This window comes from Lissotriton vulgaris, chromosome 2_1, assembly GCF_964263255.1.
Source record: "Lissotriton vulgaris chromosome 2_1, aLisVul1.2, whole genome shotgun sequence".
Classification (NCBI taxonomy): Eukaryota; Metazoa; Chordata; class Amphibia; order Caudata; family Salamandridae; genus Lissotriton; species Lissotriton vulgaris.
In genome coordinates this window covers 475,123,139-475,149,496 of record NC_141687.1, presented here as the reverse complement: position 1 = coordinate 475,149,496, position 26,358 = coordinate 475,123,139, and the positions used below count along the sequence as shown (strand labels likewise).

The following is a 26,358-nucleotide window of genomic DNA, read 5'->3' as shown; positions in this document are numbered from 1 at the left end:
GTTTAAATTCAAGACACCCCACAGAAACTAGGCACATGCACCACTCACTACCCCTGGTGAAAAGGCCACAACAACAGCCCAAAAATAACGAAAATCACAGAAAAATCAACACAATCCCAAGCCCTCCATGATGTTTAAATTCAAGAAACCCTACAGAAAGACTGGGCCTATGCACCACTCACTACCCCTGGGCATAAAGTTTGAAAGCTAGGAAAAATGGTTGCAAACCTAAGAACACTGCCTGCATTCAAAATGGTCCCCTCCCTCCCAGCACATGGCCAGGGCCTGTAGCTGCACTCAACATGGCCCCCACCCACATGGCCTGTCCCCATGAACACCCCAAAAAATCGAAAAACACAGAAAAATCAGCACAATCCCATGCCATCCAGGCCCTCCATGATGTTTAAATTCAAGACACCCCACAGAAAGACTAGGCACATGCACCACTCACTACCCCTGGTGAAAAGGCCACAACAACAGCCCAAAAAAACGAAAATCACAGAAAAATCAGCACAATCCCAAGCCCTCCATGATGTTTAAATTCAAGACACCCCACAGAAAGGCTAGGCCTATGCACCACTCACTACCACTGGGCATAAAGGTTGAAAGCTAGGCAAAATGGTTGCAGATCTAAGAACACTGCCTGCATTCAAAATGTCCCCCTCCCTCCCAGCACATGGCCAGGGCCTGTAGCAGCACTCAAAATGTCCCCCACCCACTGCCTGTCCCCATGAACACCCCAAAAAATTGAAAAACAGAAAAATCAGCACAATCCCATGCCATCCAGGCCCTCCATGATGTTTAAATTCAAGACACCCCACAGAAAGACTAGGCACATGCACCACTCACTACCCCTGGTGAAAAGGCCACAACAACAGCCCAAAAAAACGAAAATCACAGAAAAATCAGCACAATCCCAAGCCCTCCATGATGTTTAAATTCAAGACACCCCACAGAAAGGCTAGGCCTATGCACCACTCACTACCACTGGGCATAAAGGTTGAAAGCTAGGCAAAATGGTTGCAGACCTCAGAACACTGCCTGCATTCAAACTGGCCCCCTCCCTCCCAGCACATGGCCAGGGCCTGTAGCAGCACTCAAAATGGCCCCCACCCACATGACCTGTCCCCATGAACACCCCAAAAAATCGAAAAACACAGAAAAATCAGCACAATCCCATGCCATCCAGGCCCTCCATGATGTTTAAATTCAAGACACCCCACAGAAAGACTAGGCACATGCACCACTCACTACCCCTGGTGAAAAGGCCACAACAACAGCCCCAAAAAACGAAAATCACAGAAAAATCAGCACAATCCCAAGCCCTCCATGATGTTTAAATTCAAGACACCCCACAGAAAGACTAGGCCTATGCACCACTCACTACCCCTGGGAATAAAGGTTGAAAGCTAGGCAAAATGGTTGCAGACCTAAGAACACTGCCTGCATTCAAAATGGCCCCCTCCCTCCCAGCACATGGCCAGGGCCTGTAGCAGCACTCAAAATGGCACCCACCCACATGGCCTGTCCCCATGAACACCCCAAAAAATCGAAAAACACAGAAAAATCAGCTCAATCCCATGCCATCCATGCCCTCCATGATGTATAAATTCAAGACACCCCACAGAAAAACTAGGCTCATGCACCACTAACTACCCCTGGTGAAAAGGCCACAACAACAGCCCAAAAAAACGAAAATCACTTAAAAATCAGCACACTCCCAAGCCATCCAGGCCCTCCTTGATGTTTAAATTCAAGACACCCCACAGAAAGAATCAGTCCACCCACCACTGAGTACCCCTGGGCAAAAGGCCCCAAAACAGCCCAAAAATCGAAAATTCTAAAATTGTAGTTGCAGCAACTGTAATGCCCCAAACAAACTTACTTGTGAAATTTCTAATCCAAAAGTGATCCAAAGAAAGTCAAAAAGGCCTCAAATCCAAATATCCAGCAGCATCCACAAAAAGTAATCCTTCCAGGTGAAGAATCCGAATGAAAGTGACCAGCACATGAAGAAAGCACTGGGAGGAGCCTGCTGGACAGGAACAGGAAGTTGGATACTGTGGGGCACTTCCTTCCTCCTCCCCCCCCCAACATGGACTCCTTGCAAAAAAAACTGCAGGCAAATGTCAACCTGAGAAGTTATTCTGATAAAAATCATCATTTCCAGAAGGTTTATGCTGCTTGCTGGTGGATTTCTTGTGCAGAATTGCAAATTTTGTATTTTCGCGAGTGCGAGATCGTTGCTGCCCGCCGCATCTACAAGTTCGCAATTGCGAACTCCCGCGATACGTGATCACGGCTTACTCGCGTTGACAAACTCTCGCAGTGCAAGGTGGCAAGCCGCGATGACGTAATTGCGCTCGGCAAGCTCCCGCGGGATCCCGCAGCAAGATCTAAAATGGCGCAGCACTCGCAAAATATCAAGAAAAACAACTCGGCAAACGCCGAATGATGGTAAGTGAACGCCGCGCACCGCAAAATTGTATCACCAAGAAGAAAAAATCAGCTGCGTGCGAATTTGCGGATTTTCAGTAAATTCGCGAGCGTTCGCGGATTGCAAATTTACCGAAAATCCGCAAAATTGGCGAGCGGAACGGATTTTCCGCCCATGCTTAAAGATAAGGTTGTTATTATGTTGGATGGCAGACTTACAAAACGACTCAGGATCAAGGATAGACTCGACTAAGATGGATAGTTCTCTATAGGATAAAATGGACAGAACGATGTATAGTTAGTCAACAAGGGACTAGTTATTAAGCAAATTCTAGACCACTACAGAGGATGGGAGGCGTACCCTCACTATTAATGAGTCACGAAAGAGCTTCACAGATCCCGGCAGCGGTTCGGGAATCTAAAAAACAACAACAAGAGGGCCGGAGGCCCGAGGGGCATTACAATCTGATCCCAAAGGGTAGTTGTGAGTATAGAGCCAAGAGTGTTTCGAGCAGACAGAACAGAAAATAGAAAATTAGAGATTAATTAAGTGTAGCTATTTGTACAAATATGCTATCATTCTTATTTAGACCGTGTTGAATAGAGTCCAATAGATACATGCAGGTAATCCGATACGAATGCACTATGGTACATTTATTCAGAATCCCACGGAGAACAGTCCCTCATGCTCTGTTGGCCTCCGGGCCGTTATGTTTTTTCAGTTTCCCGATCGTTAATCCGTCGGGATTCTACTCGATAACACCTACAAGTCACCATTTCAGGTAACTGATCCATAGCTCGAAACACTCTTGGCTCTATACTCACAACTACCCTTTGGGATCAGATTATAATGCCCCTCTGGCCTCCGGCCCTCTTGTTGTTGTTTTTTAGATTCCTGATCGGTTGGCGGGATCTGTGAAGCTCTTTCGGGACTCATTAATGGTGAGGGTACGCCCCCAATCCTCTGTGGTGGTCTTGAATTTGCTTTATAACTAGTCCCTTGTTGATCAACTATACACCGTTCTGTCTATTTTATCCTACAGAGAACTACCCATCTTAGACCTTTATGACGTCGAGTCTATCCTTGACCCTGAGTCATTTTGTAAGTCTGCCTTCCAACATAATAACAACCTTATCTTTCCTTGCATTCACTCTGGATGCGTTTTAATTTTTTCTTGCTCCATTGGTAGGACGCCACGATGTTCCTCGCCCATTTATGAGATACCTTTTACCATGATTCAAGTACCGCACATCTCATGGTAACTCCTCCTTTTAACCATTGTTACTGTTTTTAGATATTAATGGATCTTTTTGACCGTTATCTGACCATTGTCAATGTAATCATTTACCCTCTGTTTAGGTAATGTGCCCCCACCCCCGTCCTGATGAAGAACCCTTAGCAAGGCATCATCCTTTGCCTGCGATTATCTATGGGTCGAAACGTCGACAGCCTCATTACATTCAGCTTCCTCCCATATAATTCATTGTTTGTATTCTCCTTTGGAAGCATGATGTGCATGTAATAATATCTGAACTATTCATCTATATTGTGTTGATTTAACCATTGCATTGCATACTAAAGTCGCCTGACCATTGCTATGTCACTTTGTTGATTACCCTACACTTTTCCCTACACTACCACCTTTCCCATCCCTTCCCTACCAGGGCACAAAATATGTTAAGTTTTTCTTAATAATCCGACCATGTGACGTAATGTACTTAGACATTGTGATTAGAAACAATGCTGATACTGTGTATAGGATTTATGTCTCTTAATAAGTGTGAATACTTAATCTAATTCCTTTTTTTCTGGGACCACTTGTCTCTTGTACTATATATTCACCCAGGTCCCATAGACTATATTTGGGTTTAACCCGTGTCGTTATAACATAACACCTGGTAAAGGCAGTAGCTTTTCACCCCTATGAGAGCAGCATTTTGGCTGCCCCTCCTGGTCCAACAAGACCGCAATCCGTGAGAAAGGTCTATGTCATGGTGCGCATGCGTGATCTGTGTTTGGCTAAGACAACAATAATCAGCATTGGGGATCCATTACTGTTGGGGTGCCAAGGCCAGGGGTGCACATCCATTATCATGTGAGGACCTTTTTGTCCCAACAGTGTAGAAGCTTGTTGTGGTACTTAAGACCTTTCATTGAATAGCACTTCAAATTGTCATTGAGATAGGAAGAGCCTTGGTCCTGGTACAGGACTTCAGTTGTTTTCGGGGGTTTCATAGTTAATCTAGGTGCCTCTGCGATGATGAGCAGGTAAGTAACCTTTATTATTCGCATGTATTATGAAAAATACAGGAAAAAGGTCCAAGGCTTTTCATTAGACTGATCCTATATTTGCTATACCGTGTGCAGTCTAAGCATGTTTCTCATGTTAAAACTGGCGGCTCAGGTATCATGTGACCTTCCTTCCCATGGCTCCCGAGTTTGATGCCTGGTGACAGGCAGGGTTGAGGCCTTATTTCATTGCTGGATACTTTTTGCATTATAATGTGTGTTTTTATGACGTTAATGTTTTCCTGACTCTTAAATCTTGGCAACGTGTAGAAAGCAATCCAAAGCGTGTGTGCATGTCCACACACCAAAGAAAGGGTGGTCTTAGGCAAAGGTTCAATTTGTGAATGCAGAGGTGGTTAGTAAGCACGATGTTGGTGCATTTCGTTTCTGTGCTGTGTTTGTGTGTATGTGCCCAAGTTTGTAATATGGCCTTGGTATATCATTATTACGGGTTTTCTGAGTTCCCGTGATCTTGTTGGTGGGGGCAATTGCCAAATATGGTGTTGTGTGGCTGGGCATTCTGCTCTGTAATTTATTCCCCGATTGATGATTGGCCTGGTCGAGTATTTCGTGACTTTCTCCATTGGATTCCATGAAGGTTTTGTTGAATCGCTCACCAGCAATATATATGCCTGGAAGAAGCAATGTCTATGCGTTTCAATCACATTAAGCTACACTTTGTTAGCCCGAATGTTCCGGAAGTTAATTTCACATGCTATAAAAATCTAAATTCACTGTGTGCATTACTGCTTTATGAAGCCGTGACTTCAAATGTAGTGTTATCACTGAAAAGGCTACAGTGCCTTAATTGTTTTTATAGTTGTGACTTAAGTGGTTTTCCAGAGCAATTAATTTTTCTGCAACATAAAATGATATTATGGCCTGCATTTGCGTTTAACAGAATGTACAGACGAGCTTTTCATTTTGCACTTTGAGTTTTACTTAGCTTCATCCAACAAAAAGAATGTTTCCCAATTTGCATAGCAGCTTGTAGCCTTATTAAGATACCAAAGATAGAGCAGAGGAAATTGGAAATCACTCGGCTTTTATTTAAAACATACCCCTTTATCTTTTTTCAGGGCAGAGATTTCAGTTTGTATAACAATTGGCAACATAATTCATACGAACATGATGGAAATATCCATTATTTACCCATCCCTACCTGGTAAATTAAAATTCCATGCTTAACCCCTAACCTCCTCTCTAAAAAAGCTCCCTGTAGCTCAGTGAGACAATCTCTCCTCACATTTTTGCAATCACTCCTCCGAATTGTACCATCATCATTAACTGCTGAGCCTCTGTTACTGATGGCTCTCACCTTGTGGAACGTCCTGTGTGAACAAGGGGCAGATTTACTATAATATAACTCAACTCAGCACAGCACCCAAAGCGTTGCTTCTAAGGGGAGAATGAACAGCTCCATATCTACTATCACGTCGCACAGTTTCTCTGCCTATGTGCTGGCATTCTTAAAGCATAGATATGGCTTTGCCTGAAAACAATGCATGGTTGCATGGGCACTCCAAGGGTTGAAAAACCAGCAGGATCAGTCCAAAAGCTTGGGAAAGAGCATACAAAGAGAGGCATTTCCTTATAGCAAGTTAGACTCCTGGGGCCCAATTCACAGAAGTAATGTGAGACGAAAGTCTAACTTCACGGCTTTCGGTATTCACAAAGGACCTTTACGAGAAGTGAATTCAGACTTTTGGTCTAAGTTTAGACCAAAAGTCTAACTCAGACCAAAAGTCTAACTTCAGTAGTAGTAAATTTAGACTTTTGTTCTAAGTTAGACTTTTGTTCTAAACGTAGACCAAAAGTCTAACTTTACTACTCGTAAATGCCCTTTTTGAATACCGAACGTCGTAAACTTATACTTTTGTCTCAGATTACTTCTGTGAAACGGGTTGCCGATGTTTAAGTGATGTGTACACTCAAACTTGCATTTTTTAGCTGTCTGCCCCAGACATGGAGCTCTATGTGTTTTTTTCTTTTTAGAGCTTAAATCCTCTGATTGGTTCCAACACGTTGCATACATAGGTTTCTTTTTCTGTCTCAGAAAGCAGCCTCCCATTATTCTCCTAAAAGCCAGCATGAAAAAAAGTGAACATGATTTGATTCCTTTCTTTTTTTCAGATTAGCCCTCTTCTTAACTTCCATCGTCCCTATGCTTTCTATTTCTGAGTCTAGCCTCCTCTCAGCCTCATGCCTGCCTGCCTTAATGTCTCTTATTGTAATTCTGGAAAAGGCTCACACCTTGGTTAATAGATCACAATCTCCCCTGATTTGAAACTCTATCCCTGCAACCTAACATTACCTACTCTCCTCCAGGATAGTAACATCACCATCCCTTCACCTGAAACCATATAACCCCCACAAATTATCACACAAGTGGTATTAATATAATGTATCATAAAGTAATTGGAATAAATGCATGCTATGTTTTTTTCTAGAGAGCACATGTCCAATTGCAATAACCAATATTTAACCACTGAATTAACAACTAACCTTGGATTCCAGAGTAGCGTGCTACTTGCAATAAATCGATTCAACATCTTGTCAGAGGTAGAAAGCGCTATATAAATACAATTACAATTACGCATGCTTCCTCCCTTGACACAAAGCAGTGCATAGTTGTGTGTTGCTTTAGGGTTACTTTTCAACACAAAGCATGTTTTGTGCTGGAAAGTAAATCCTTTTTCAACACTATGCCTGACCACTTTTGTGGTGCACACTCAGGGCAAAGGGTTGCTGAATATTTACCATTTGCCAGTATCCATATCCTTCAAGAATGCCTTCAAGAACCAAATACATAAATCACTTTCTTCTGAAATGCAATCACTGCTTCCCTCCACCGCGCCTCACACTCATTTGTCGGAATACCACTGACAAAAATATTAAATAACATAAACATTGTGTCCTACATATAATTTACTAAACTATTGCCCCACTAAGTGTAAATATTTTACACTTTACACCTTTGGGGGAATATATTTGTTAACAATATTTAGGTCACAATATTTTTGTCAGACTGTATTCAGTCCATGATGTTCTTGTTGCGTGTTTATCTAGGTTCCTGATCGATACTGTGACCTTATGCCCCTATTCGGCTATAAATCCATTTATTCCCTATATTGGCATAACCGTTCAAGTGCGATATTCAGGAAGTCATCTCTGGCCTCACACGAACAGAGCCACATTCCAGCATAGTTTTCTGCCACTTCCTTTGCAACCAATTAGTGCAATGACAGAGCAGAAGTCACTATCTGATATTCCTAGATTAACACTCCAAGTTCTTCAACAAGATAAAAACTCAGCAAACCTGGAAATCCCCGCTTGCTGTGTTTTGATTAGTAATGGAACTCTAATGAGCAACTGATAGCTATCACTTCCTAGTGACATCTTTAATTGACGTCTTATGTCCAGCAAACTTGCGTCAAACCAAGCACCTGTCAGGTATAAATACTACCAACGTTGCCTTAAGCAATTGCTGGTGTCCCATTGCTGTTGTATGCTGTATGCAGTATGCTCATGCTGCTGCTGTCCCTTTGGTGGTGAAGCTGCTGATACCATTATCGCTGCTAAAGCGCGAACGATGGTGTGGTGTAACTAGGAGCTGAACAGCCGTCCCTCTGCGAAGAGCCCAGCAGATGCCAAGCTGCCCGCGGACGCTGTCCCCCCTCCTTCCTCGACGCGCTGAAGAGAGACGCTGCATTTCTTCTGCTGAGAAATCCAGCGCCAGCGTTTCTGGTCTGCCCTCGCGGGTGACTGGGATACCGAGTTCCTCCTGAAGGAGATACCAGACCTCGATCATTCTATTCAGAGGTATGGTGTTGACTAAACCCTTAGATGAGAATTCTTGAAGCAAACCTTGGCAAAACCAACTTAACTTAGAGCTACTTACTTACTCCCCTGCCATGTGTTAGGCTTAGGTCAGGCACACTGGGGTAGGCTTAGTTAGAAGCACCAGTTGAGTATTTTAGCCTAATGTATATATGAATGTATATATGTTTTATTACTTTTAAACCATTGTATGGCTAAGAAACCATATCAATGCTTTTACGGTATTATTTTGCAATCCTTATCTTACTGTACGTACTTTTTATAATAACAAGTCTTGCAATTGTGGCAATACATTTCTCTTGTACGAGAAGAAAGACTGTTCAATAAATGTTAACCCTTTATTGACAAACGCCCGTCTCTCTATTCTCTACATCTCGTGAAAGTAAACTGCACTAACCTGACTGAGTGAAATACATGTCTATTGTTTCACACGACCCTAGAGATTGACTCTTAATCTGAGGAGCAAAGTTGTCATGTTGCACGGTTGTTGGAAAGCTGAATCCCTTCTTGTCTGTGCCAGGGAAGCTGATCACTTCCTATGCAGAGAAGAAAGTTTCCAGTGACCTCTGAGCTAGTTGGTAACACACCCAATTAAGTTTAGCATAGTCAGTGGAGGCCTGGAAGATCCGCACTTCTACGTCGATACTACTGTTTATGTTATTCCAATGCGAAGGGCCTAGTGGGAAACTAGGAACTACACTACATGGCGCCCAAACGTTTGGTAAGGCGATAAACTAACGCAAGACGTTAGAGTAACTCAGTTCTGCATATTTCATAGACCCCTTTCTCCCGTAAATACTCCAATAGACGTCTGGAGTGGGTGAAAGGTTAAAATCCGCCCGACCTTAGTAGGAAGAGATTCCTATGTAAAGCTCTGGTTTATTCAACGTTGAAGGATACAGTGTTCCAAAATATTGTGCACCTAATCTTTGTCTCCTTGGAGACCAACTCTGCAAACCTTGCATTTATACAATGCCAGGAGAGAACGGAACCACTGGGGCCGCAGCAGATGCGACTCAGCAGGGTCCCGAACACACTGAACCGGGTGCAATTGACATCCCGGTCCACTTAAGAAAATCTATAACTTTAAAACTTATAGAGAACGGACTGACACCTCAAGGTGGTACAGTAATTTTCGTGATAGAGGCTCACGAATATCGGCAGACAGAGGTATTTTATTCACGGATAAACTTTCCAGCGGCAAACGCTATAAAAAAAGAGTTTCACTATTACAAAATAGAGGAACCTCCGGAAGAGTACGCTCCTTTCGAGGAGATTGAAATTCCACTTAAATTCCAAGAGCACCTGCTCTGGTTTAATGGCGCCCTAAAACACAAAGATCACATTACCAGGCTCGGTCCACTAGGTAGACCAGGAGCAACGTGGCCGGTTCTAGCCGGCTACACACCACATCCGGACATTGTAAAAATGTCAAAGGAAGAGCTGTTAGTACAGCTAAAAACATTAATTAAAATACATAGGCAATTAGTCCAATATGTAATGTGGACTGCAACAGTCCAGCCAGCTGTTAATGTACCACAGCTGACCCCTCATCAGGGGAACACTAATAAAATCACACCACAGAACATACAGTCATGTCTTGGTAAAACACCCGTAAAAAGGGAACAAATTCCTTTCTGGTTAGCCCAGAAAATCACTCAAATAGAGGCAGTATTTCCTGATACTACCCCTATAGAGAAACACAGAATCTTGACCATCTGCCTTCCTATGGGAATCGCACCACACGTGGAGGACTGTGACACTTGGGGTACAGTCTTTGCTTCCATTTACACAAAAACACACTGTGTTCCGTCTATGGCGGTAATACCAGAAGTGCTAAAACAGATTCAAATTGAATACGGTCCAGAGCCCACTTTAAATCTAGGTATGAAATTACTGAAAGACTTCAAGCAGGTCTCGGCTATATTACTAGCCAACATTAAAGGAGAAGCAGCATCTGTGGCGATTCGCCAGAAGTTGAAGGAAACAGATATAAAAGATCCAATTGAGCTTGCCCGAATCATAGAAAAATGCTATGAAGAATTAGGTAGAGACAGCTTGGGTGGGAAACCAGTAAAGCCCCAACTGCTCGAAAATCCTGAAAAATTATTTATAAAAAATAATTCAAACACTCTAAAAAGAGCTGGGATGGAAATAAACAATCCACTCCCAAGGAAAACGTTTTCCAGTCTAGAGGAAGGTCTCCTCGACGGAGGGAAAGAACTCCGACTCGAGAACACCAGTCTCCCCAGAGGGAGCCCTCTGAGAAAAGATACAACCTTAGAAATAGGGATAATTTGAAAAAACCTGATAGATATCAAAGTATTGATACACGTCCCTCTCGATCTTTTCCACAGAAATCGGAAAGAAGAGGACGGTCAGACCCAGGAGAGCACACCAAGTCAAAAGACAAGGAACCTGCTCAGAGTAAAAAATCTCAATTTCCAAAAAAGAAGGTAGCCAGTATTAGAGTAATCAACCATGCCGAGAATACTGAGGACACAGTTGAAAAACGGGGAGTGGGCATTGACAATGTTGGACAGTGCAGCAGAAATCAGTATAGCGCGCAAGATCTTGATGAGTCATCTGGAGACAGTGGACACAAATGAATACATTCAGGTTGAAACTGCCGACACCAGACTTAGCGAGCCCCATAAAATATACGAAATAACATTGCGTATAGAGGGTGATAAGACTAGGAAAATTAGAGGTCTGTTTTGGGATAAGCTCTCAAATGGCTATGATATTCTGTTAGCTGAAAAAGATTGGCCCCCAGAGTTTGTCAGGGAGTGCCCTCGTGGCGAAGAAGTGATTATGCCTGCCTTCTCGAATCACATTCCGATTCACAAAAAATATACTTATGCAAGGAAATGGGCAGTAGCCCAGGCACCGGCATTGTATAAAAATCATGTAGGATGGGATGAGGACTCTCCGCCTCACAAAATCCAATTAAAAAGTGAACCAACTGCCCAACGGCAGTATCCCATTAAGCAAGAAGCTAAAAAACAGGTCAGGGAGATCTTAGATCAACTTGAGTACCAGGGGGTGATTGAAACATGCACCTCTCAAATGAACAATCCTTTGTTTCCTGTCTCCAAGCCAGACAATTCATATTGTCTAGTTTTGGACTACAGACATCTTAATACATGTTGTAAAACTTTTGCAGTACAAAACTCGCATAGTGCAGCCCTAATGAATAACATAGTTAGGAAAAAATATAAAACGACATTAGACATATCTAATGGTTTCTTTTGTCAAAACATTGCACCAGAAAGCAGATATTTGACCACTTTCTCTGCATTTGGGTCGCAGAAAAATTCTGTCGACTCCCACAGGGTTTCAAGAACAGCCCAGGACTATTCTCAGCTAGGGTAACAGAGTTACTACAAATCTATGATGATGAGGCATTATCTTACGTAGATGATATCTATCTCACAGACGACGACTTGGATACTCACTTGAAAAGAGTGAACACCATTATACTTGGGTTCGCAGCAGAGGGTTACAAATTCAACTTTAAAAAGTCCAGAATTGCCCATCTGACAGTACTATTTTTAGGCTACGAATTATCAAGTGAAGGGAAAAGCCTAGCGGACAACTTCTTAGAGAAGTGTGCTGTACTCCAAGCTCCAAAAACGCTGAAGAATTTACAATCAATACTAGGTTTTCTGAATTTCGGAAGAACTTACATCCTAAATTACGCAGAGAGGGTTAAACCTCTCTACGAACTAATTAAACCTGATTTTAAACAAATAAATTGGACTCAGAAACACACAGAAATTTTGAGATCACTGCAAACAGACATGTTAGCAAAAACAAAATTAGATGCACGTGACAACACACGCGACCTTGTAATCCAAGTCATCTCAGGAAGATGCGGATTCACTTGCCTAACCTCTAATGAGGGAGAAAAGGTACCAATTTCAATTAAATCTCACTTGTACACACAAGCAGAAAAAGCATTCGGTCACACAGAAAGAACTGTGAAAGCAGTGCAAATCGCATTAACAAATGAAAGAGAACTAGCACACGGCAAACGGATTAATATCCTTACAGCGGAATCTGCCTTCGAGGCGCTATTCAGCCCAGTAAACCTGCCTACAGTGTCACTGGATCCGAAATGGATACAGTGTTTAGATTCTCTAGGAGCGGAAGATGTGAAATACTATTTCGCCCCGCAATTCGAAGAACTGAATGATTTAGAATATGAAGAAGAATATCCTCTGCCAATCGAAATTCTGCCTCTCCCACAGTACGCCTGTATAATCTATACAGATGGATTTGTACAGCATTTCAACGTAGAGAGAAAATCCTACGATGCAGCATGTGCGATTATTAAAGGTCGTTGGCTGTGCGGTAAATTCAGACCGAAAGTAACAAAAACTGAATCTGTAAAGTACTGTTCGGTTCAGAGAACTGAAATCAGATGTTTAAAGATGGCGCTCGAAAATGCAGAACGTGAATTCCCGACACTTATCGTGGGCGATTCTCATTTTTGCGTCAACTCTTACAACAATAAATTGCAGAGGTGGATTAAAAACGACTACAAAGATGACACAGGTGCCACAATAAAGCATAAATTGCTCTGGAAACAAGTAGCTCTTTTACACAAAGAACTACAAAAGACTCACGTGGTACACGCACAGAGTCTTCAACGTGATGGCGTTCACGTTGCAGGGAATTCATTGGCTAATACAGCCACAGCGGAAGCAACTAACCCGGCTTCCGTGGCCACAAAAAAGCGTACAGATAAATACATAGACGGGGAAACCATGCTGGCAGTAAAAACGACCGTAAAAGGCGACTGTGCAGCACTACCCGTGAACTATCCACTCAATTATGCATACGTAATCGATGCAAACTCCGTTCCTTTTGCTCAAATCCCTGGAGTGGGGGACAGAGTAATTCCAAACAGGAGCAGGAGGGGCTTCCTCTTACTGGAAGCAAACATGGGGTTGGGTCAGAGACACCAAACAATTAAAGACTCTCTGAAAGAATTACAATCAGAGTACTGGTGGCCAGGAATGAGCATAGATATTCAATGTTTTGCTCAAAATTGTGAAGACTGCAACAGAGATCGCAGTAATGAACAGGCCAGTGTAGTTTCAGGATCCCTGCTAGACAGCATAAGGCGGTCTATCTGCGCAATCAAAGAAGAGAAGCGCGTCCCATTGTACACAGTTAAGGCTAAACACACCTAAAAATGTGGCCTCCAGCACTCGGCTGACGCCTAGAACTGTTATAAAAGATTTGCGAGTCCACATCGGCATATACGCAATTACCACGTTCCATTCTGACCAGGGTCCTGCTTTCAGCTCTCGAGCTTATAAGGAGGCCATGGCCGGCATGGGAATTGGGTTGCGGTATTCTTGTCCATCGCACCCCGAAGGGAATAGTGTGGTTGAAAGAAAAAACCGGGACATAAAGCGATCTATAACAGCGAAGGTATTAGGTTCAGGCGCTGGGTGGGTCAAACATTTAATAAGTGTCCAAACTAGTCTTAATAACTTGCCAAGAAATTCTCTAAAAGGTTTCAGCCCATAGGAACTATTGTTCGGAATTAGAATGAACATTCAGGACCTCGATAGTCAGATGTCAGTGGTACAAGAAAAAACAACAGACTTTGACATCAAAGATCGTTTGGCTGTTTTACAGGAACTGAATGAAACAAGAAAATCCTTAAGCAACATAAAGTTAAAGCAACAGCCAGATACCACTGACGAGGCACCACAAGCAACAGCCCCAGCAAGGCCTGTCTGGATTCCAAAGATTGGGGATCTAGTCAGAGAAAAGATCGCGGTGAAGAAGAAATTTGAGCCTTCTTACAGAAAAGCAGTACCTGTCTTGGCAGTCACCGGAACAAGATCAGTTGTGCTACCGCCCCTTGCTGGTAAAAAGGAGAACAGAGTTGTGTCTATCGACCTGGTAAAACCACAAGCATGTGGCCTAGAATCAACAGTAGGCCCAGTGGACTCCCAAGAAACAACAGAATACCCAAACTTGCAACAATCCAAGAGGTTCAAACTGAAAGACTAATCACATTTGATCAGCCTGCAGTGCACAATGAAGGACTATGCAATAATGCCATGGAACTTGTGCCTCTTGAGACACAGATTGAAACAGTTCGTCAAGAAACAACACCAGTCTACACTAATGTGGCATCAGAAAGTGCTACGGAGAGACAGATTGAAAGAACAATCCCATCAATTGACAGAACTGCCTCTGGTTATTTCATCAACTTCGACAACTTCTCTGAAGATCAAAACGACCCAGAAGTGATGCCAGAAACAAAAAAGTATTCTAAAGAAAATACAACAGGACTCCTTCAACAAATCAAAGAATTATATCTGGATTCACCGTTGATTGAGCATTGGATTATTTCAAGGGTATTCATACTCCTACTATGCCTACTTTTAGTTTTAATTTTAGGAAAGTTTATTACAATTGAATGGACACAGCAAGTCAGAAAATCAACCTAGTCCTGAAACCACACAGATCATCACACGTGAAGAAAAGAGAACTGTCAACAGTAAATGTCACAGCAATTCCAATACCTGGTGGGGTAGTATGGGAGAAAACAGACTATGAGATATATGGTCCGGTCGAAATCCTGAAGTATCCTCATCAACTGAAGGTTTCCTTAAGTGACTTTGTAAAACCTAGTACATTCTCTGATGATTGGGACAGTATTAATGACATGATGTCTGATTTAGTAATGTCAGCTAGATTCACAGAACATGATTATTTACAAGGTTCATCTAGTTATGAGCAGTTATTTTTCTACACACACTATGGTGATCATTACTTGCATAAATCTGCACAGCCTAGAAATGTTTTTATGTATGATCAATGGGAACATTGTGCTACACCACCTAAAAGCAGTTCTAAAGCATTTTTTGAGATATTCAAATACTTCTCAGGGTTTAACACCAGTGATGCAGAAACGTTTTATTACAAACTGTTAGATAAAACAGGAATGAAAACAATGCTGACAAATTCTAAATTGATATATTCAGAAGCATTTTATGACAAAATGATGACATTTGGTTTTGATTATTGGAAAAATAATGTTGAAACGAAAACAATTTGGGGTACAAAAGATTGGCAGGTACAAGGCATTGAAGCACTATTTAGAACCTGCATGATACCAGAACAAATGATGTTTTTAAATGACACAATACACCAAACATCTTGTCTTGGCCTAGCTAAGATCAAAGAGCTTAAAAAACCGTCTATTCCAAAGCCAATACCTGAAAATACAACTACAGATATTGAGTTAGACGTAACACAAATTTTACATTTTAACAGAACACATCCTGATTGGAAAAAGTGGTTAATCTGGCCTACTGACACAAACAGCTGTCAAGATAGATTCCTGAAAAAAACACAGGGGTTAAAAATGACCAGACTAGACCCGAGATACTCCCAGAGACAACATCCAGGGATAATAACAACATACAGTGTAGGGAAACTCTGCCTTGAATGGCTAACATCATCCACACTGGCTGAAATTAAGCAACACTTGTCTTTACTAAAAGATGGTGCTGATTTGCGCGATTTCATTCTTGGACCACGCAAACAGCGTCAAAAGCGTTTCATAGCGACCAGTATCTATGCTGCTTACAACGAGGCTTGGAAAGTCAAACAAATTGAAACAGCAGAAAAAATACGAGAAATTGATCGTATTAATTTGGAAAAATCACTTTCTGTAGTAGACAATGGGTTAATGACTCTGTCTTCCAGAATATATTCCTTGGACAATATTGTATCCTCTGCCTTTGATGTGATAGATAGAGACTTGCTAATGTTACAACATGGCCAGTCGCAATTACGTTCTATTATACAATTAGGCTGGACGCTGCAAAATCTTCGTTCAGGCTATGTGCCTTGGCGTTTAATCAACACAACGTCATTATTTTCCATTTTTAACCTTACTGATAAACCGATCCGTTTGGCACAGAAAGGAGCAGACTATACAATCCTGAGCATCGAAAAACTTGAGAGATTACCATTGACAATGTCAGAGAGTCCTGTCATTGAATGGATAATACACTGAATTATCACAATTCCGATAACAACTTTCCGATTTAAAAAGTGCCTTGAGTACATACCTGCTGGCCAGTATGAACAATTGGGTAAAGGATATGTAAAATCAGAATGGAAATTACCATACACACATTCTTGCTATAGTGACAGCGACAAAAATGTATTTCTTAGTGGTGAAAATTGTAAACATTCACTAAGCGGTATACTTTTGTGTCAGGGTATTAATTTACACGGAGCATGTGATGGAAATTCTAACAACCTTTCATGCCACCAGCTAGTGAAACCTGCAACTCAGATAGTGCCCTTCTTTATGCAACTTGCAAACGGGAGTTACATTCTTAGAACGGATCACAGATGTTGTGGCCTAGTGCCAGGGAAAAGTTATCTAGTAAGTGTAACATCCATGGTCAAATGCTGTATGCAAGCATTGTTCCCGAGTGGGCCTGCAGACACAGTGACTCCCATCTGGCCTCGTCTGAATCTCTATTCTATACGAATTGATACTTTAAGCAAAATGAAGTCTGTGCTTTTGCAGACAACAGTGCCCATAACGTCATCAAAAGAGACGTATGATCTTCTAGTTGCAAGGACAGCTACTGAAGTTCATGAACTTTTATCAACAAATTGCCCCGTGCATTTCGTAGAAATGCTCAGCCAACTCCTTAACATGTCTAGTGCCACGAGCATCCCAGGCATATTTAAGACGATTTTTACGAGACTGCTAACACCTTTTCAAGCAATTTTGGGAATCGTTCCTAATTTTGTGCACTCTGTTTTTGGCGGCATACCACTATTTTTGGGACTCGTTGCAGGGATTTTATTTTTGTCCGTCCTGCTTCGTTATGGCAAGCCGAAACTCAGACATAGCTCCCATGGGAATGGAAGAGACAATCCTAGCAATGCGCTACCGGGACAGGATAACTAACGTCCTCGGATTGGCCAGGCTGAGAGATCTAAACTTGACCTGGTTCCTTTCATTCAGACCTATATGGCAGAACTGTATCTTACCGGTACTTCGATGTATGCTATGTGGAGATGAATGCGTGTTGGACATCTGTCTTTCACTTCCATCAGCAGTACCAATGGACGTCGATACTTTGCTCAGTCCAATAACGGCTCACGCATTGTGTTGTCCCCAGCGGCTACCAATCCTGATGACAGCATTCGTTGAGACTCCTGTACTACGACTAGGTGGTAACAGTGGAGCGAGTGACAAAAGCAGCATCACCCAGGTACGACCTTCTGTGAGCATTGCTGAACCCGACTATGATGACAACAATCATTCTCACACCTGCCAAGTTACAGCACTATCGAATTTGGTTGAACTGTCACCTGATTTTGTAGACCAATTCTTTGAGAGCCTCTCTGATACGATGTTCTCACCCGTACAGAAACAATAACTTTTGAGAAGCTTTCCGACACACAGCGTTCCCATGAACTCTGAATTCGGCCTTCAGTTTTGATCAACAAAAACTGCAAAAAGCGTTGGAACTCTATTTCCCCGTTCAAGCAATAATTCTTTTGAATTGGATTTTTTTTAATATTGACCTTTTTTTGGCACGAACAATTCTTTGCTTAACGTAAAAACTATTCTTAGAGAACAGAAGCTTCAAACTTCTATTTCTAAACACATCTAGAGACATAACAACTTACATCAGCCTCTAGCACACATTTATTGCAATGCATTTATATGTGATGATTTATCTCGCCCTTCTTCTGGTATTTCATGTGTAATTCTTTTTGCATAATCGTTCATTGATTCCATATGCAATAATTTTTGAATGATTTCTATGCTTCAAAAACGTGCAGTACCTAAATTTCACGTATTACAATATACGCCTATTTCGAATGCATTTATGTATTTTGGGGTGGGCAATGTTACACATGCATCTAATTGCTCTAGTTTTAGTAATTTGATGGACATGAAAACGTGGAGTGGGTGTTGCGTGTTTATCTAGGTTCCTGATCGATACTGTGACCTTATGCCCCTATTCGGCTATAAATCCATTTATTCCCTATATTGGCATAACCGTTCAAGTGCGATATTCAGAAAGTCATCTCTGGCCTCACACGAACAGAGCCACATTCTAGCATAGTTTTCTGCCACTTCCTTTGCAACCAATTAGTGCAATGACAGAGCAGAAGTCACTATCTGATATTCCTAGATTAACACTCCGAGTTCTTCAACAAGATAAAAACTCAGCAAACCTGGAAATCCCCGCTTGCTGTGTTTTGATTAGTAATGGAACTCTAATGAGCAACTGATAGCTATCACTTCCTAGTGACATCTTTAATTGACGTCTTATGTCCAGCAAACTTGCGTCAAACCAGGCACCTGTCAGGTATAAATACTACCAACGTTGCCTTAAGCAATTGCTGGTGTCCCATTGCTGTTGTAGGCTGTATGCAGTACGCTGATGCTGCTGCTGTCCCTTTGGTGGTGAAGCTGCTGATACCATTATCGCTGCTAAAGCGCGAACGATGATGTAGTGTAACTAGGAGCTGAACAGCCGTCCCTCTGCGAAAAGCCCAGCAGATGCCAAGCTGCCCGCGGACGCTGTCCCCCCCTCCTTCCTCGACGCGCTGAAGAGAGACGCTGCATTTCTTCTGCTGAGAAATCCAGCGCCAGCGTTTCTGGTCTGCCCTCGCGGGTGACTGGGATACCGAGTTCCTCCTGAAGGAGATACCAGACCTCCATCATTCTATTCAGAGGTATGGTGTTGACTAAACCCTTAGATGAGAATTCTTGAAGCAAACCTTGGCAAAACCAACTTAACTTAGAGCTACTTACTTACTCCCCTTCCACGTGTTAGGCTTAGGTCAGGCACACTGGGGTAGGCTTAGTTAGAAGCACCAGTTGAGTATTTTAGCCTAATGTATATATGAATGTATATATGTTTTATTACTTTTAAACCATTGTATAGCTAAGAAACCATATCAATGCTTTTACGGTATTTTTCGCAATCCTTATCTTACTGTACGTACTTTTTATAATAACAAGTCTTGCAATTGTGGCAATACATTTCTCTTGTACGAGAAGAAAGACTGTTCAATAAATGTTAACCCTTTATTGACAAACGCCCGTCTCTCTATTCTCTACATCTCGTGAAAGTAAACTGCACTAACCTGACTGAGTGAAATACATGTCTATTGTTTCACACGACCCTAGAGATTGACTCTTAATCTGAGGAGCAAAGTTGTCATGTTGCACGGTTGTTGGAAAGCTGAATCCCTTCTTGTCTGTGCCAGGGAAGCTGATCACTTCCTATGTAGAGAAGAAAGTTTCCAGTGACCTCTGAGCTAGTTGGTAACACACCCAATTAAGTTTAGCATAGTCAGTGGAGGCCTGGAAGATCCGCACTTCTACGTCGATACTACTGTTTATGTTATTCCAATGCGCAGGGCCTAGTGGGAAACTAGGAACTACACTACATTCTGGTAGCATACCCTACAAACGTCCCTCTCATAATCTGTTTCCTCCATTTCCTCCATTTCACCCAGAAGATTTGACAGTGTGAAAATAAAAAATATTTTTCTTTACATCGTGCTTTCAACATACTATTATGTGATTTTATGGTTCTCATCCTCTGAGAGTAACGTCATATGTACAATTTCCCTTGGAGGCATTTAATACTGATGTCATATTTATTCCTGTGCTGAGCATCTGTCAGTAGACCGATTGGTGAGAATCTGTAGTAACTATAGTATTAGTGTTTCATGAAAATGTGGATCTTCTCAGATAAGACATGTTGGTAACAACCAATTCCTTACTATTCTTTTGGATTGCAGACAATCCTTAGTTGCTCTTGTCTTTGCATGTTGTGAATTCCATAGTTTGGCGGTGTGAATGGGGATTTTAGTGCCACCATGGGTTTTCTTGCTGTAGGCTGGAATTAATAAATTTGGAGCCGTATCAGTGTGGAATATATGAAGATTTGTTTATTGCAGGAGTTTCACTCCCTTAACATTTATCACCTTAGGGGTAATGCATAGTAGTTTGAAATAAGATCTTTAAAATCGAAGTCAGAGGAGAGCCGTAACTTGATAAAAGGAGAGATGCATGTTAAACAAGCATTTGCAATGCAATCGGTCTCAGCTTTGGGACCTTATATGTATTTAGCTATGCGGCACAATAGCCTGGGTGCTGAAACATTCACTGTTCCTTAACATGGAGGGAAATTAAGCACCAAACTGTATGACACGCCAGGTATGGGAACACATGCAGTGAAATATGGCCTTTCAGCAGGAAATGGTATAGTCCAATGCTCTGTTTTTAAAATAAAATCATGGCCTTCTGTGGTCAAATCACTGAAAATACAAGATTTAAAAAAAATATTATTGTCTACAGGTGCAATTTTCTGTGGACTGGTATCTAGAGAATGCTAAACTGATTCTAGTATTTTACTGACCTCTGCTGGTCGTTTTCTATCAAGAAAGTTAAATAGAGGCAGATGCCAGAAAAATTTAAAAAAGGAAGTCCCTCAGCAGAAAGCAATTCTGGTATTTTACTGACCTCTAGTGGTCGTTTTCTATCAAGACAGTGAAATAAAGGCAGTTAAACAAGTAGAAAGCAATTCTGGAATTTTACTGACACCTACTGGTCGTTTTCTGTCAAGACAGTTAAATAGAGGCAGTTGAAGGGAAAAAAAGTCCATTGGCAGAAGCAGACAAGTCCTAGGGCCGATCTCCAGGGCCCACAAAGTACATACACATATATGTATATGCTAAAGTATATACAAGAAGTCTCAAATGCTCAACCAAAAAATGTGCATTTAGAAGCAGCCTTGCTGCTGAATTCTCTTTAGTCTATGCAAGGTTGAGATAGCTGTGGTATAGTCCATGAGCGTACTCAAATTCTGAAAATATCAGTGATGTAGTTGCCTGGACTTTTTGAGGGAATCCAAGTTATCCGAAAATGTGGTTGCATCTTTTCATTGTGTTCTAAGTCCATCTAGACAGCTTTTCCACTTAGGCATTCAAAGAGAGTCCATTCCATATCTAACATTTCATAACCCTTTTGCTATTTTTTTTCTTGACCCCACTTCATTCAGCCAAAAAGATAGTAGATCATTAATCTTCCATTTGCCACAGGTTAGTATTTCTGCTTTTGAAGCACTTATTTGACAATGGTTACATATCTTTCATGAATCAGGCAATAAGGCAGCTGGTGATTTGTGATTTTCCTAACTCCTTGTGAAAGTTCAGATTGAAAATGATTTATATATTGACCACATAGGTATAGCAAGTAAGCCTGTGACAGTTAATTAGGTATGGTAGTGATGCCATAGAGAGGTTGAAGATTAGCTGTGAGATGATGGATCCTTGTGGAAGTCCAGTTTTCATGTAGTAAGGAGCAAATGAAAAAAGGAGTATATAAATCGAGTAAGAGCTGTTGTGCTGATAAGAAGAAATTGAAGAAAGAATAACGATACCTCCACCCACTTGTTTAAATCTGAGTATTATTCTGAACTGTGTCAAAGATCACTGGCAGATTTAAAGTAATAATGCAGCTACACCATTTTTGTAATCAATATTTTTTAGGTGATCCCAAATTGCAGCTAAGGTTGAATTATTACCTCTTCCTGGGTGAATTCCTCTTTGGTGGTCTGAGAAAAGGTGACATTCTTGGAATTCAGATAGCTGCACAAAAGGTCCTCCTGCCCATGATTTTGTGTGGGAAAGGTCCATCGGAGACTAGACTGTAATTGTTAGGGTCCTGTGTGTCTGGTTAGTTGTTCTTGAGTATTGGGCTTATGTATGCCTTCTTACTTCTACTGGAAAAATTCCTATGGTTAAAAGAACTGCTCTGACTGGTACAATTGCCGTGTTGATGGAGGAATCTTCCTAAACATTAATGGAGGGCAGGGGGCTGATGGTCTCATGGGCTGCCAGACCATGTTCTCAAACACTTGCATTGTAATTTCTTGGAAGGAAGCAATAGATGTCAGTGCTTCTTCTGCCTCAGTGCTCTTTAGTTCTCTAATCAGGGCAGCAGTTTTCTTGATTGAAGACAGGCTTCCAATATATCGACTTAAGTTATGTAATGTTTCACTAAGTTGTTGAGGAAGTCATGAGCATTTGATGTGGAGACTTGATTGCTTTCTGGATTGCGAAATTCTGAGATAATTGTGTGAAGTTCTTTACTTGGGCATTTGACATTGTAGGCCATACTACATTACCAATGGATTTACTGACCTTTTTCTAGTATTCTTTACACATCCTGTTATGTCTGTTAAAGGCAAGCACTCAAAAGTATCATGAAATGTATAAATCTTATATTTCTTAAAACTTCATTCATCCAAGGATCTTTCTGTTTTGATTTTGCCTTGCTATGAAAGTTTATTGTCTAGAGTTGAGGGGATGTAGTTAGCTGAGATTCCAACAAGCATCCTGGGACTGGTTTTGGGGTATCACCCATCATCAGCCAGACTTGCCTGACTCCAGTGGCAAGGAGGGACCAGGACTCACTTCTGTGCATATCCTTCCCACTCTGGGTCACAAATGCAAAAAGAGCAATTGATGGACAGAATGCTGAACAATGTCATGCATTCACCCCTAAATCCATAATTTTTAGGTCTCACAGAGGCAGTGCGCATGCGCTGTCTCTCCGAGACATCTAGTAGTCTATATGGGTGGTGAAACTCCGCCTATTGCTTTGTTATTTCTTGCCACTTGTCATTGGTTAACTTTGTCATTTTATGTGTTAGCGGGCTTATTATTGGCTCTTTAGCCGATAGGTAACTTCCAGTTATTTAGGAAGCAACACCGCCTAACTACAGTATTGTAACACTTACACAGCGCAATTGTCTATTTTTAAAAATAGTGTGCAGTCATTTTGAGCTGCACCGGAAAAGAACCCTTGGTTGCTCCGAAAGCAGCACGCTAGTGCTGCTCTCTTTACTTTCCTCTCCCGCCCCCTCCTGATGTCCATGTTCCTTTTGTTTCCGCTCCCCTCCCCTGTCCGTTGTCTCCCAGCTCATGGGCCATGGACGTGCTTGTTGGCGCTGTGACCGCGCTGCCCTTCCCCTGCAAGCGGTACTGTCCACCAGAGCTGAGCGCTCCTGGGTGCTTTTCATTTTATAATCCCTGCTCGGTGGGGATTGGAGCTCTGTATAACCGCGGTTTTCCTGCTGCAGTCGCCCGTGGTGAGCGTGGGTGCCACCGTTTACATCCCATCTGCTGGGGACAGCCGCTCGTCCTTCTGCTGCCGGGTGCTGCTGCTGGACGTATGTCAGTGTGGATCAGCCCCCGGGACTCGTCCAACAGGCTCAACTGGGCAGAAAGTGAAGTTTTGTTTTCCCAACAGTTGATCAGGTACTGCAGTGTCCCGTCCCAGCCCTCGCCCACCTGCAGGCTCCTCTGCACACACAAATTCACGTGTTTCTCTTTAATCCTTGTTATATACGTTTTTGTTTCCTCTCTCTATTTTCCACTCGCTCACTTCCCTCCTCTTCCGGAGCCCGCTTTGTGCTCCTCTCTTTAGAACGTGCCCTTCCCTTCCGCCACCCAGTCTTTTATGCCTTTCTACGGCATACCCTGCCTTCCCCCATTCTGCATCCCTTCCTCTGCCTTCATTGTTCTCCTTTCTCTGTCCTTTACTTTTCCTATTTGTCTGTTTATCTTTTTCTTTACGCAGCGCGTTTCCTCCTTTCTGTTCCAAATGTTAGCTCTGACGTTTGGTTGTGCATTTTGCTTTGTTCTGCATGGTACACCACAGAGTCCATAGAGCAGGGTGCGCGCTTTGTTAGCGCTGCCATTGATAGCAAGCTGATTGCCCTGAAATGGAGGCTGGCAGAGTCCTACCCGTGTCCGCTGCACATGCTGCCAGCACTGGGTCCTTATAAAAAGGGTAAGACCGCACACTTGTGTTCAAAGCACCATTTCTCATTGAAAACCACTTCATTCTGCAAACAGCGCAATCCCACAGTTGTTGGTAATAACTTTTTAGGTCTCATCTTTGCAGCGTGCATGCGCTACAAAGGCAAATGACCTTTTGCCGTCGCTTTGGCTTTTCAACCAAGCACGTGCACGCGTTCCAATGCATTCAATGGCAACACGTGCACAACAGGAGATTCACTCGCGGGAGCGCGCGCCACCATCTAGCAGCAATTATCTCTCCCGCGAGTGAATCGTGCCCGCCCTCCCTCTCCCCCACCGTGCGAGGCGCTTGTGTTTGTTGCTTGTTTATTTACTTCCCAGCCGCGCGTGCTGCCAATGCTTGTTTCTCTACTGTCCCAGTGATGCCACAGTAGCCCTTTCCACATGCTTTCCCTTGCTGTCACTATAAGTCTCTCTCTGTGAGCCTTCTGCCAATCGGAAACGTATTACGCCAGCTGTATGATAGGCCCCACACTGCTATAATGCTTCGCGGTGCACCCGATTCCCCCCGCTGCGTTGTATTGTACTGTGACCCTTGCTTGGCGCTTTGACTCTTTTGCCCTATTACCCACCATTAGTGCACCATCTGCCTTTGCGATCGCATCAAGTGTACTGTTTTATCCCTCTCATTAGCAACTCAGCGATGGGGAGTAACTTGAGTAATTTTGCTATTCTTCCCCGCCGCTTCTACTCGATGACGTATCGGTGCACCCGTAATCCATATATTCGATGAGCAGGGTACTCTTCCTGCCCCCCTCTTTACGGGTACATGCCAGTCGGGCTCGGTCATGTTATTCCCTGCAGCCTCCTGCCCTGTGTATTACAGCGCTGCACTTTGCATACCCCTAACGGGCCAATCCATTCCCAGGCGAACCCTCCATCAGCATTTTACTGGCTCACGATGTGCACTGTGGGGCCCCCGCACTCTGTGGTTGATGCTTGCTGACCTCTCCCTGGTGTCATCTTTATTAAAGGTTCCGGTGCCCAGAAACCTGCTGCTGCCCTCCCCTAAAAAGCACTCCTCTAAAAGTTGGTGCAAATTCATACGCAAGTTCATCGCTGACAAATGGAAAACTCCAGCTATCCTGACTAAGGAAACGAAAATATGTCTGTAGGGCAGCAATGGTTTCTCTAATGAGAGGGGAGTAGGAGGTATTTGAAGCCTTTCACGAGTACGACTTCTAAAGCAAGTTTGCATGCTAGCATTGACTTTGAATGCGTTCAAAGTTGTTATGAAGTAAGTCTTGCGTAAATCCTGATTATTGGATTACTCGTACTTTGTGTCATATTGGTGTTCCTTTCCCTGACTGTAATTTTCGACCATGGGAGACTTTGTTTGAGTTAGCCGTGCCTTGCGGGAACTGTGAGAATGTATGTGCGCTACGTCTGCACGTGCTGCACTAGTGAAATCACTGCATCACTATAGAAACTGTATGGACAGTGCACTGAGCTTGTATCTCACCTCTTTGTTGTATGATATTCATGCAGGTGACTGCCCTTGCGGACATTTAATAAGAGTGCAAAATGGCAATTTTATTTTTTACATTTAAGTACACTTCTTATATGTGGAAAAATATATTTTGCACACCCAACGTTCTGACTAAAATAGAGCTGAAGAATTTTTACTTAAGTTTCTCAAACACAAAAAAAATATGCACTTTAACCTACAGGGGACAGCACAGTTAGCTTTTAATTGTTGCAACAATCTTGTATTTAGTATCTAATTAATAGTAGGGAGACATCACGTCTTATGGGCATCATTTGTAATGCGCAACAAATACCCAAATAGGGTTTCCCGGCGCCAGGTACGGAGAGGTCGGAAGAGCACAGACGGTCATGGTGGTTATTTATTGAAGAGCCATGTTTTT

The 26,358-nt window shown here is 42.5% G+C and overlaps 1 protein-coding gene across 1 annotated transcript in view; it reads left to right on the top strand.

The window, feature by feature from the left end:
- LOC147730628 (uncharacterized) overlaps positions 1-25,982 on the top strand; it is a 49,982-nt gene extending 24,000 nt beyond the window's left edge. Inside the window, exons 2-3 of the mRNA XM_086954093.1 lie at positions 8,573-10,653; positions 25,979-25,982. Of these exons, the coding sequence (XP_086810219.1) occupies positions 9,539-10,653; positions 25,979-25,982 (1,119 nt within the window). The 5' untranslated portion in view covers positions 8,573-9,538. The remainder of the gene's footprint in view (positions 1-8,572; positions 10,654-25,978) is intronic.
- Positions 25,983-26,358: the final 376 nt, after the last annotated feature.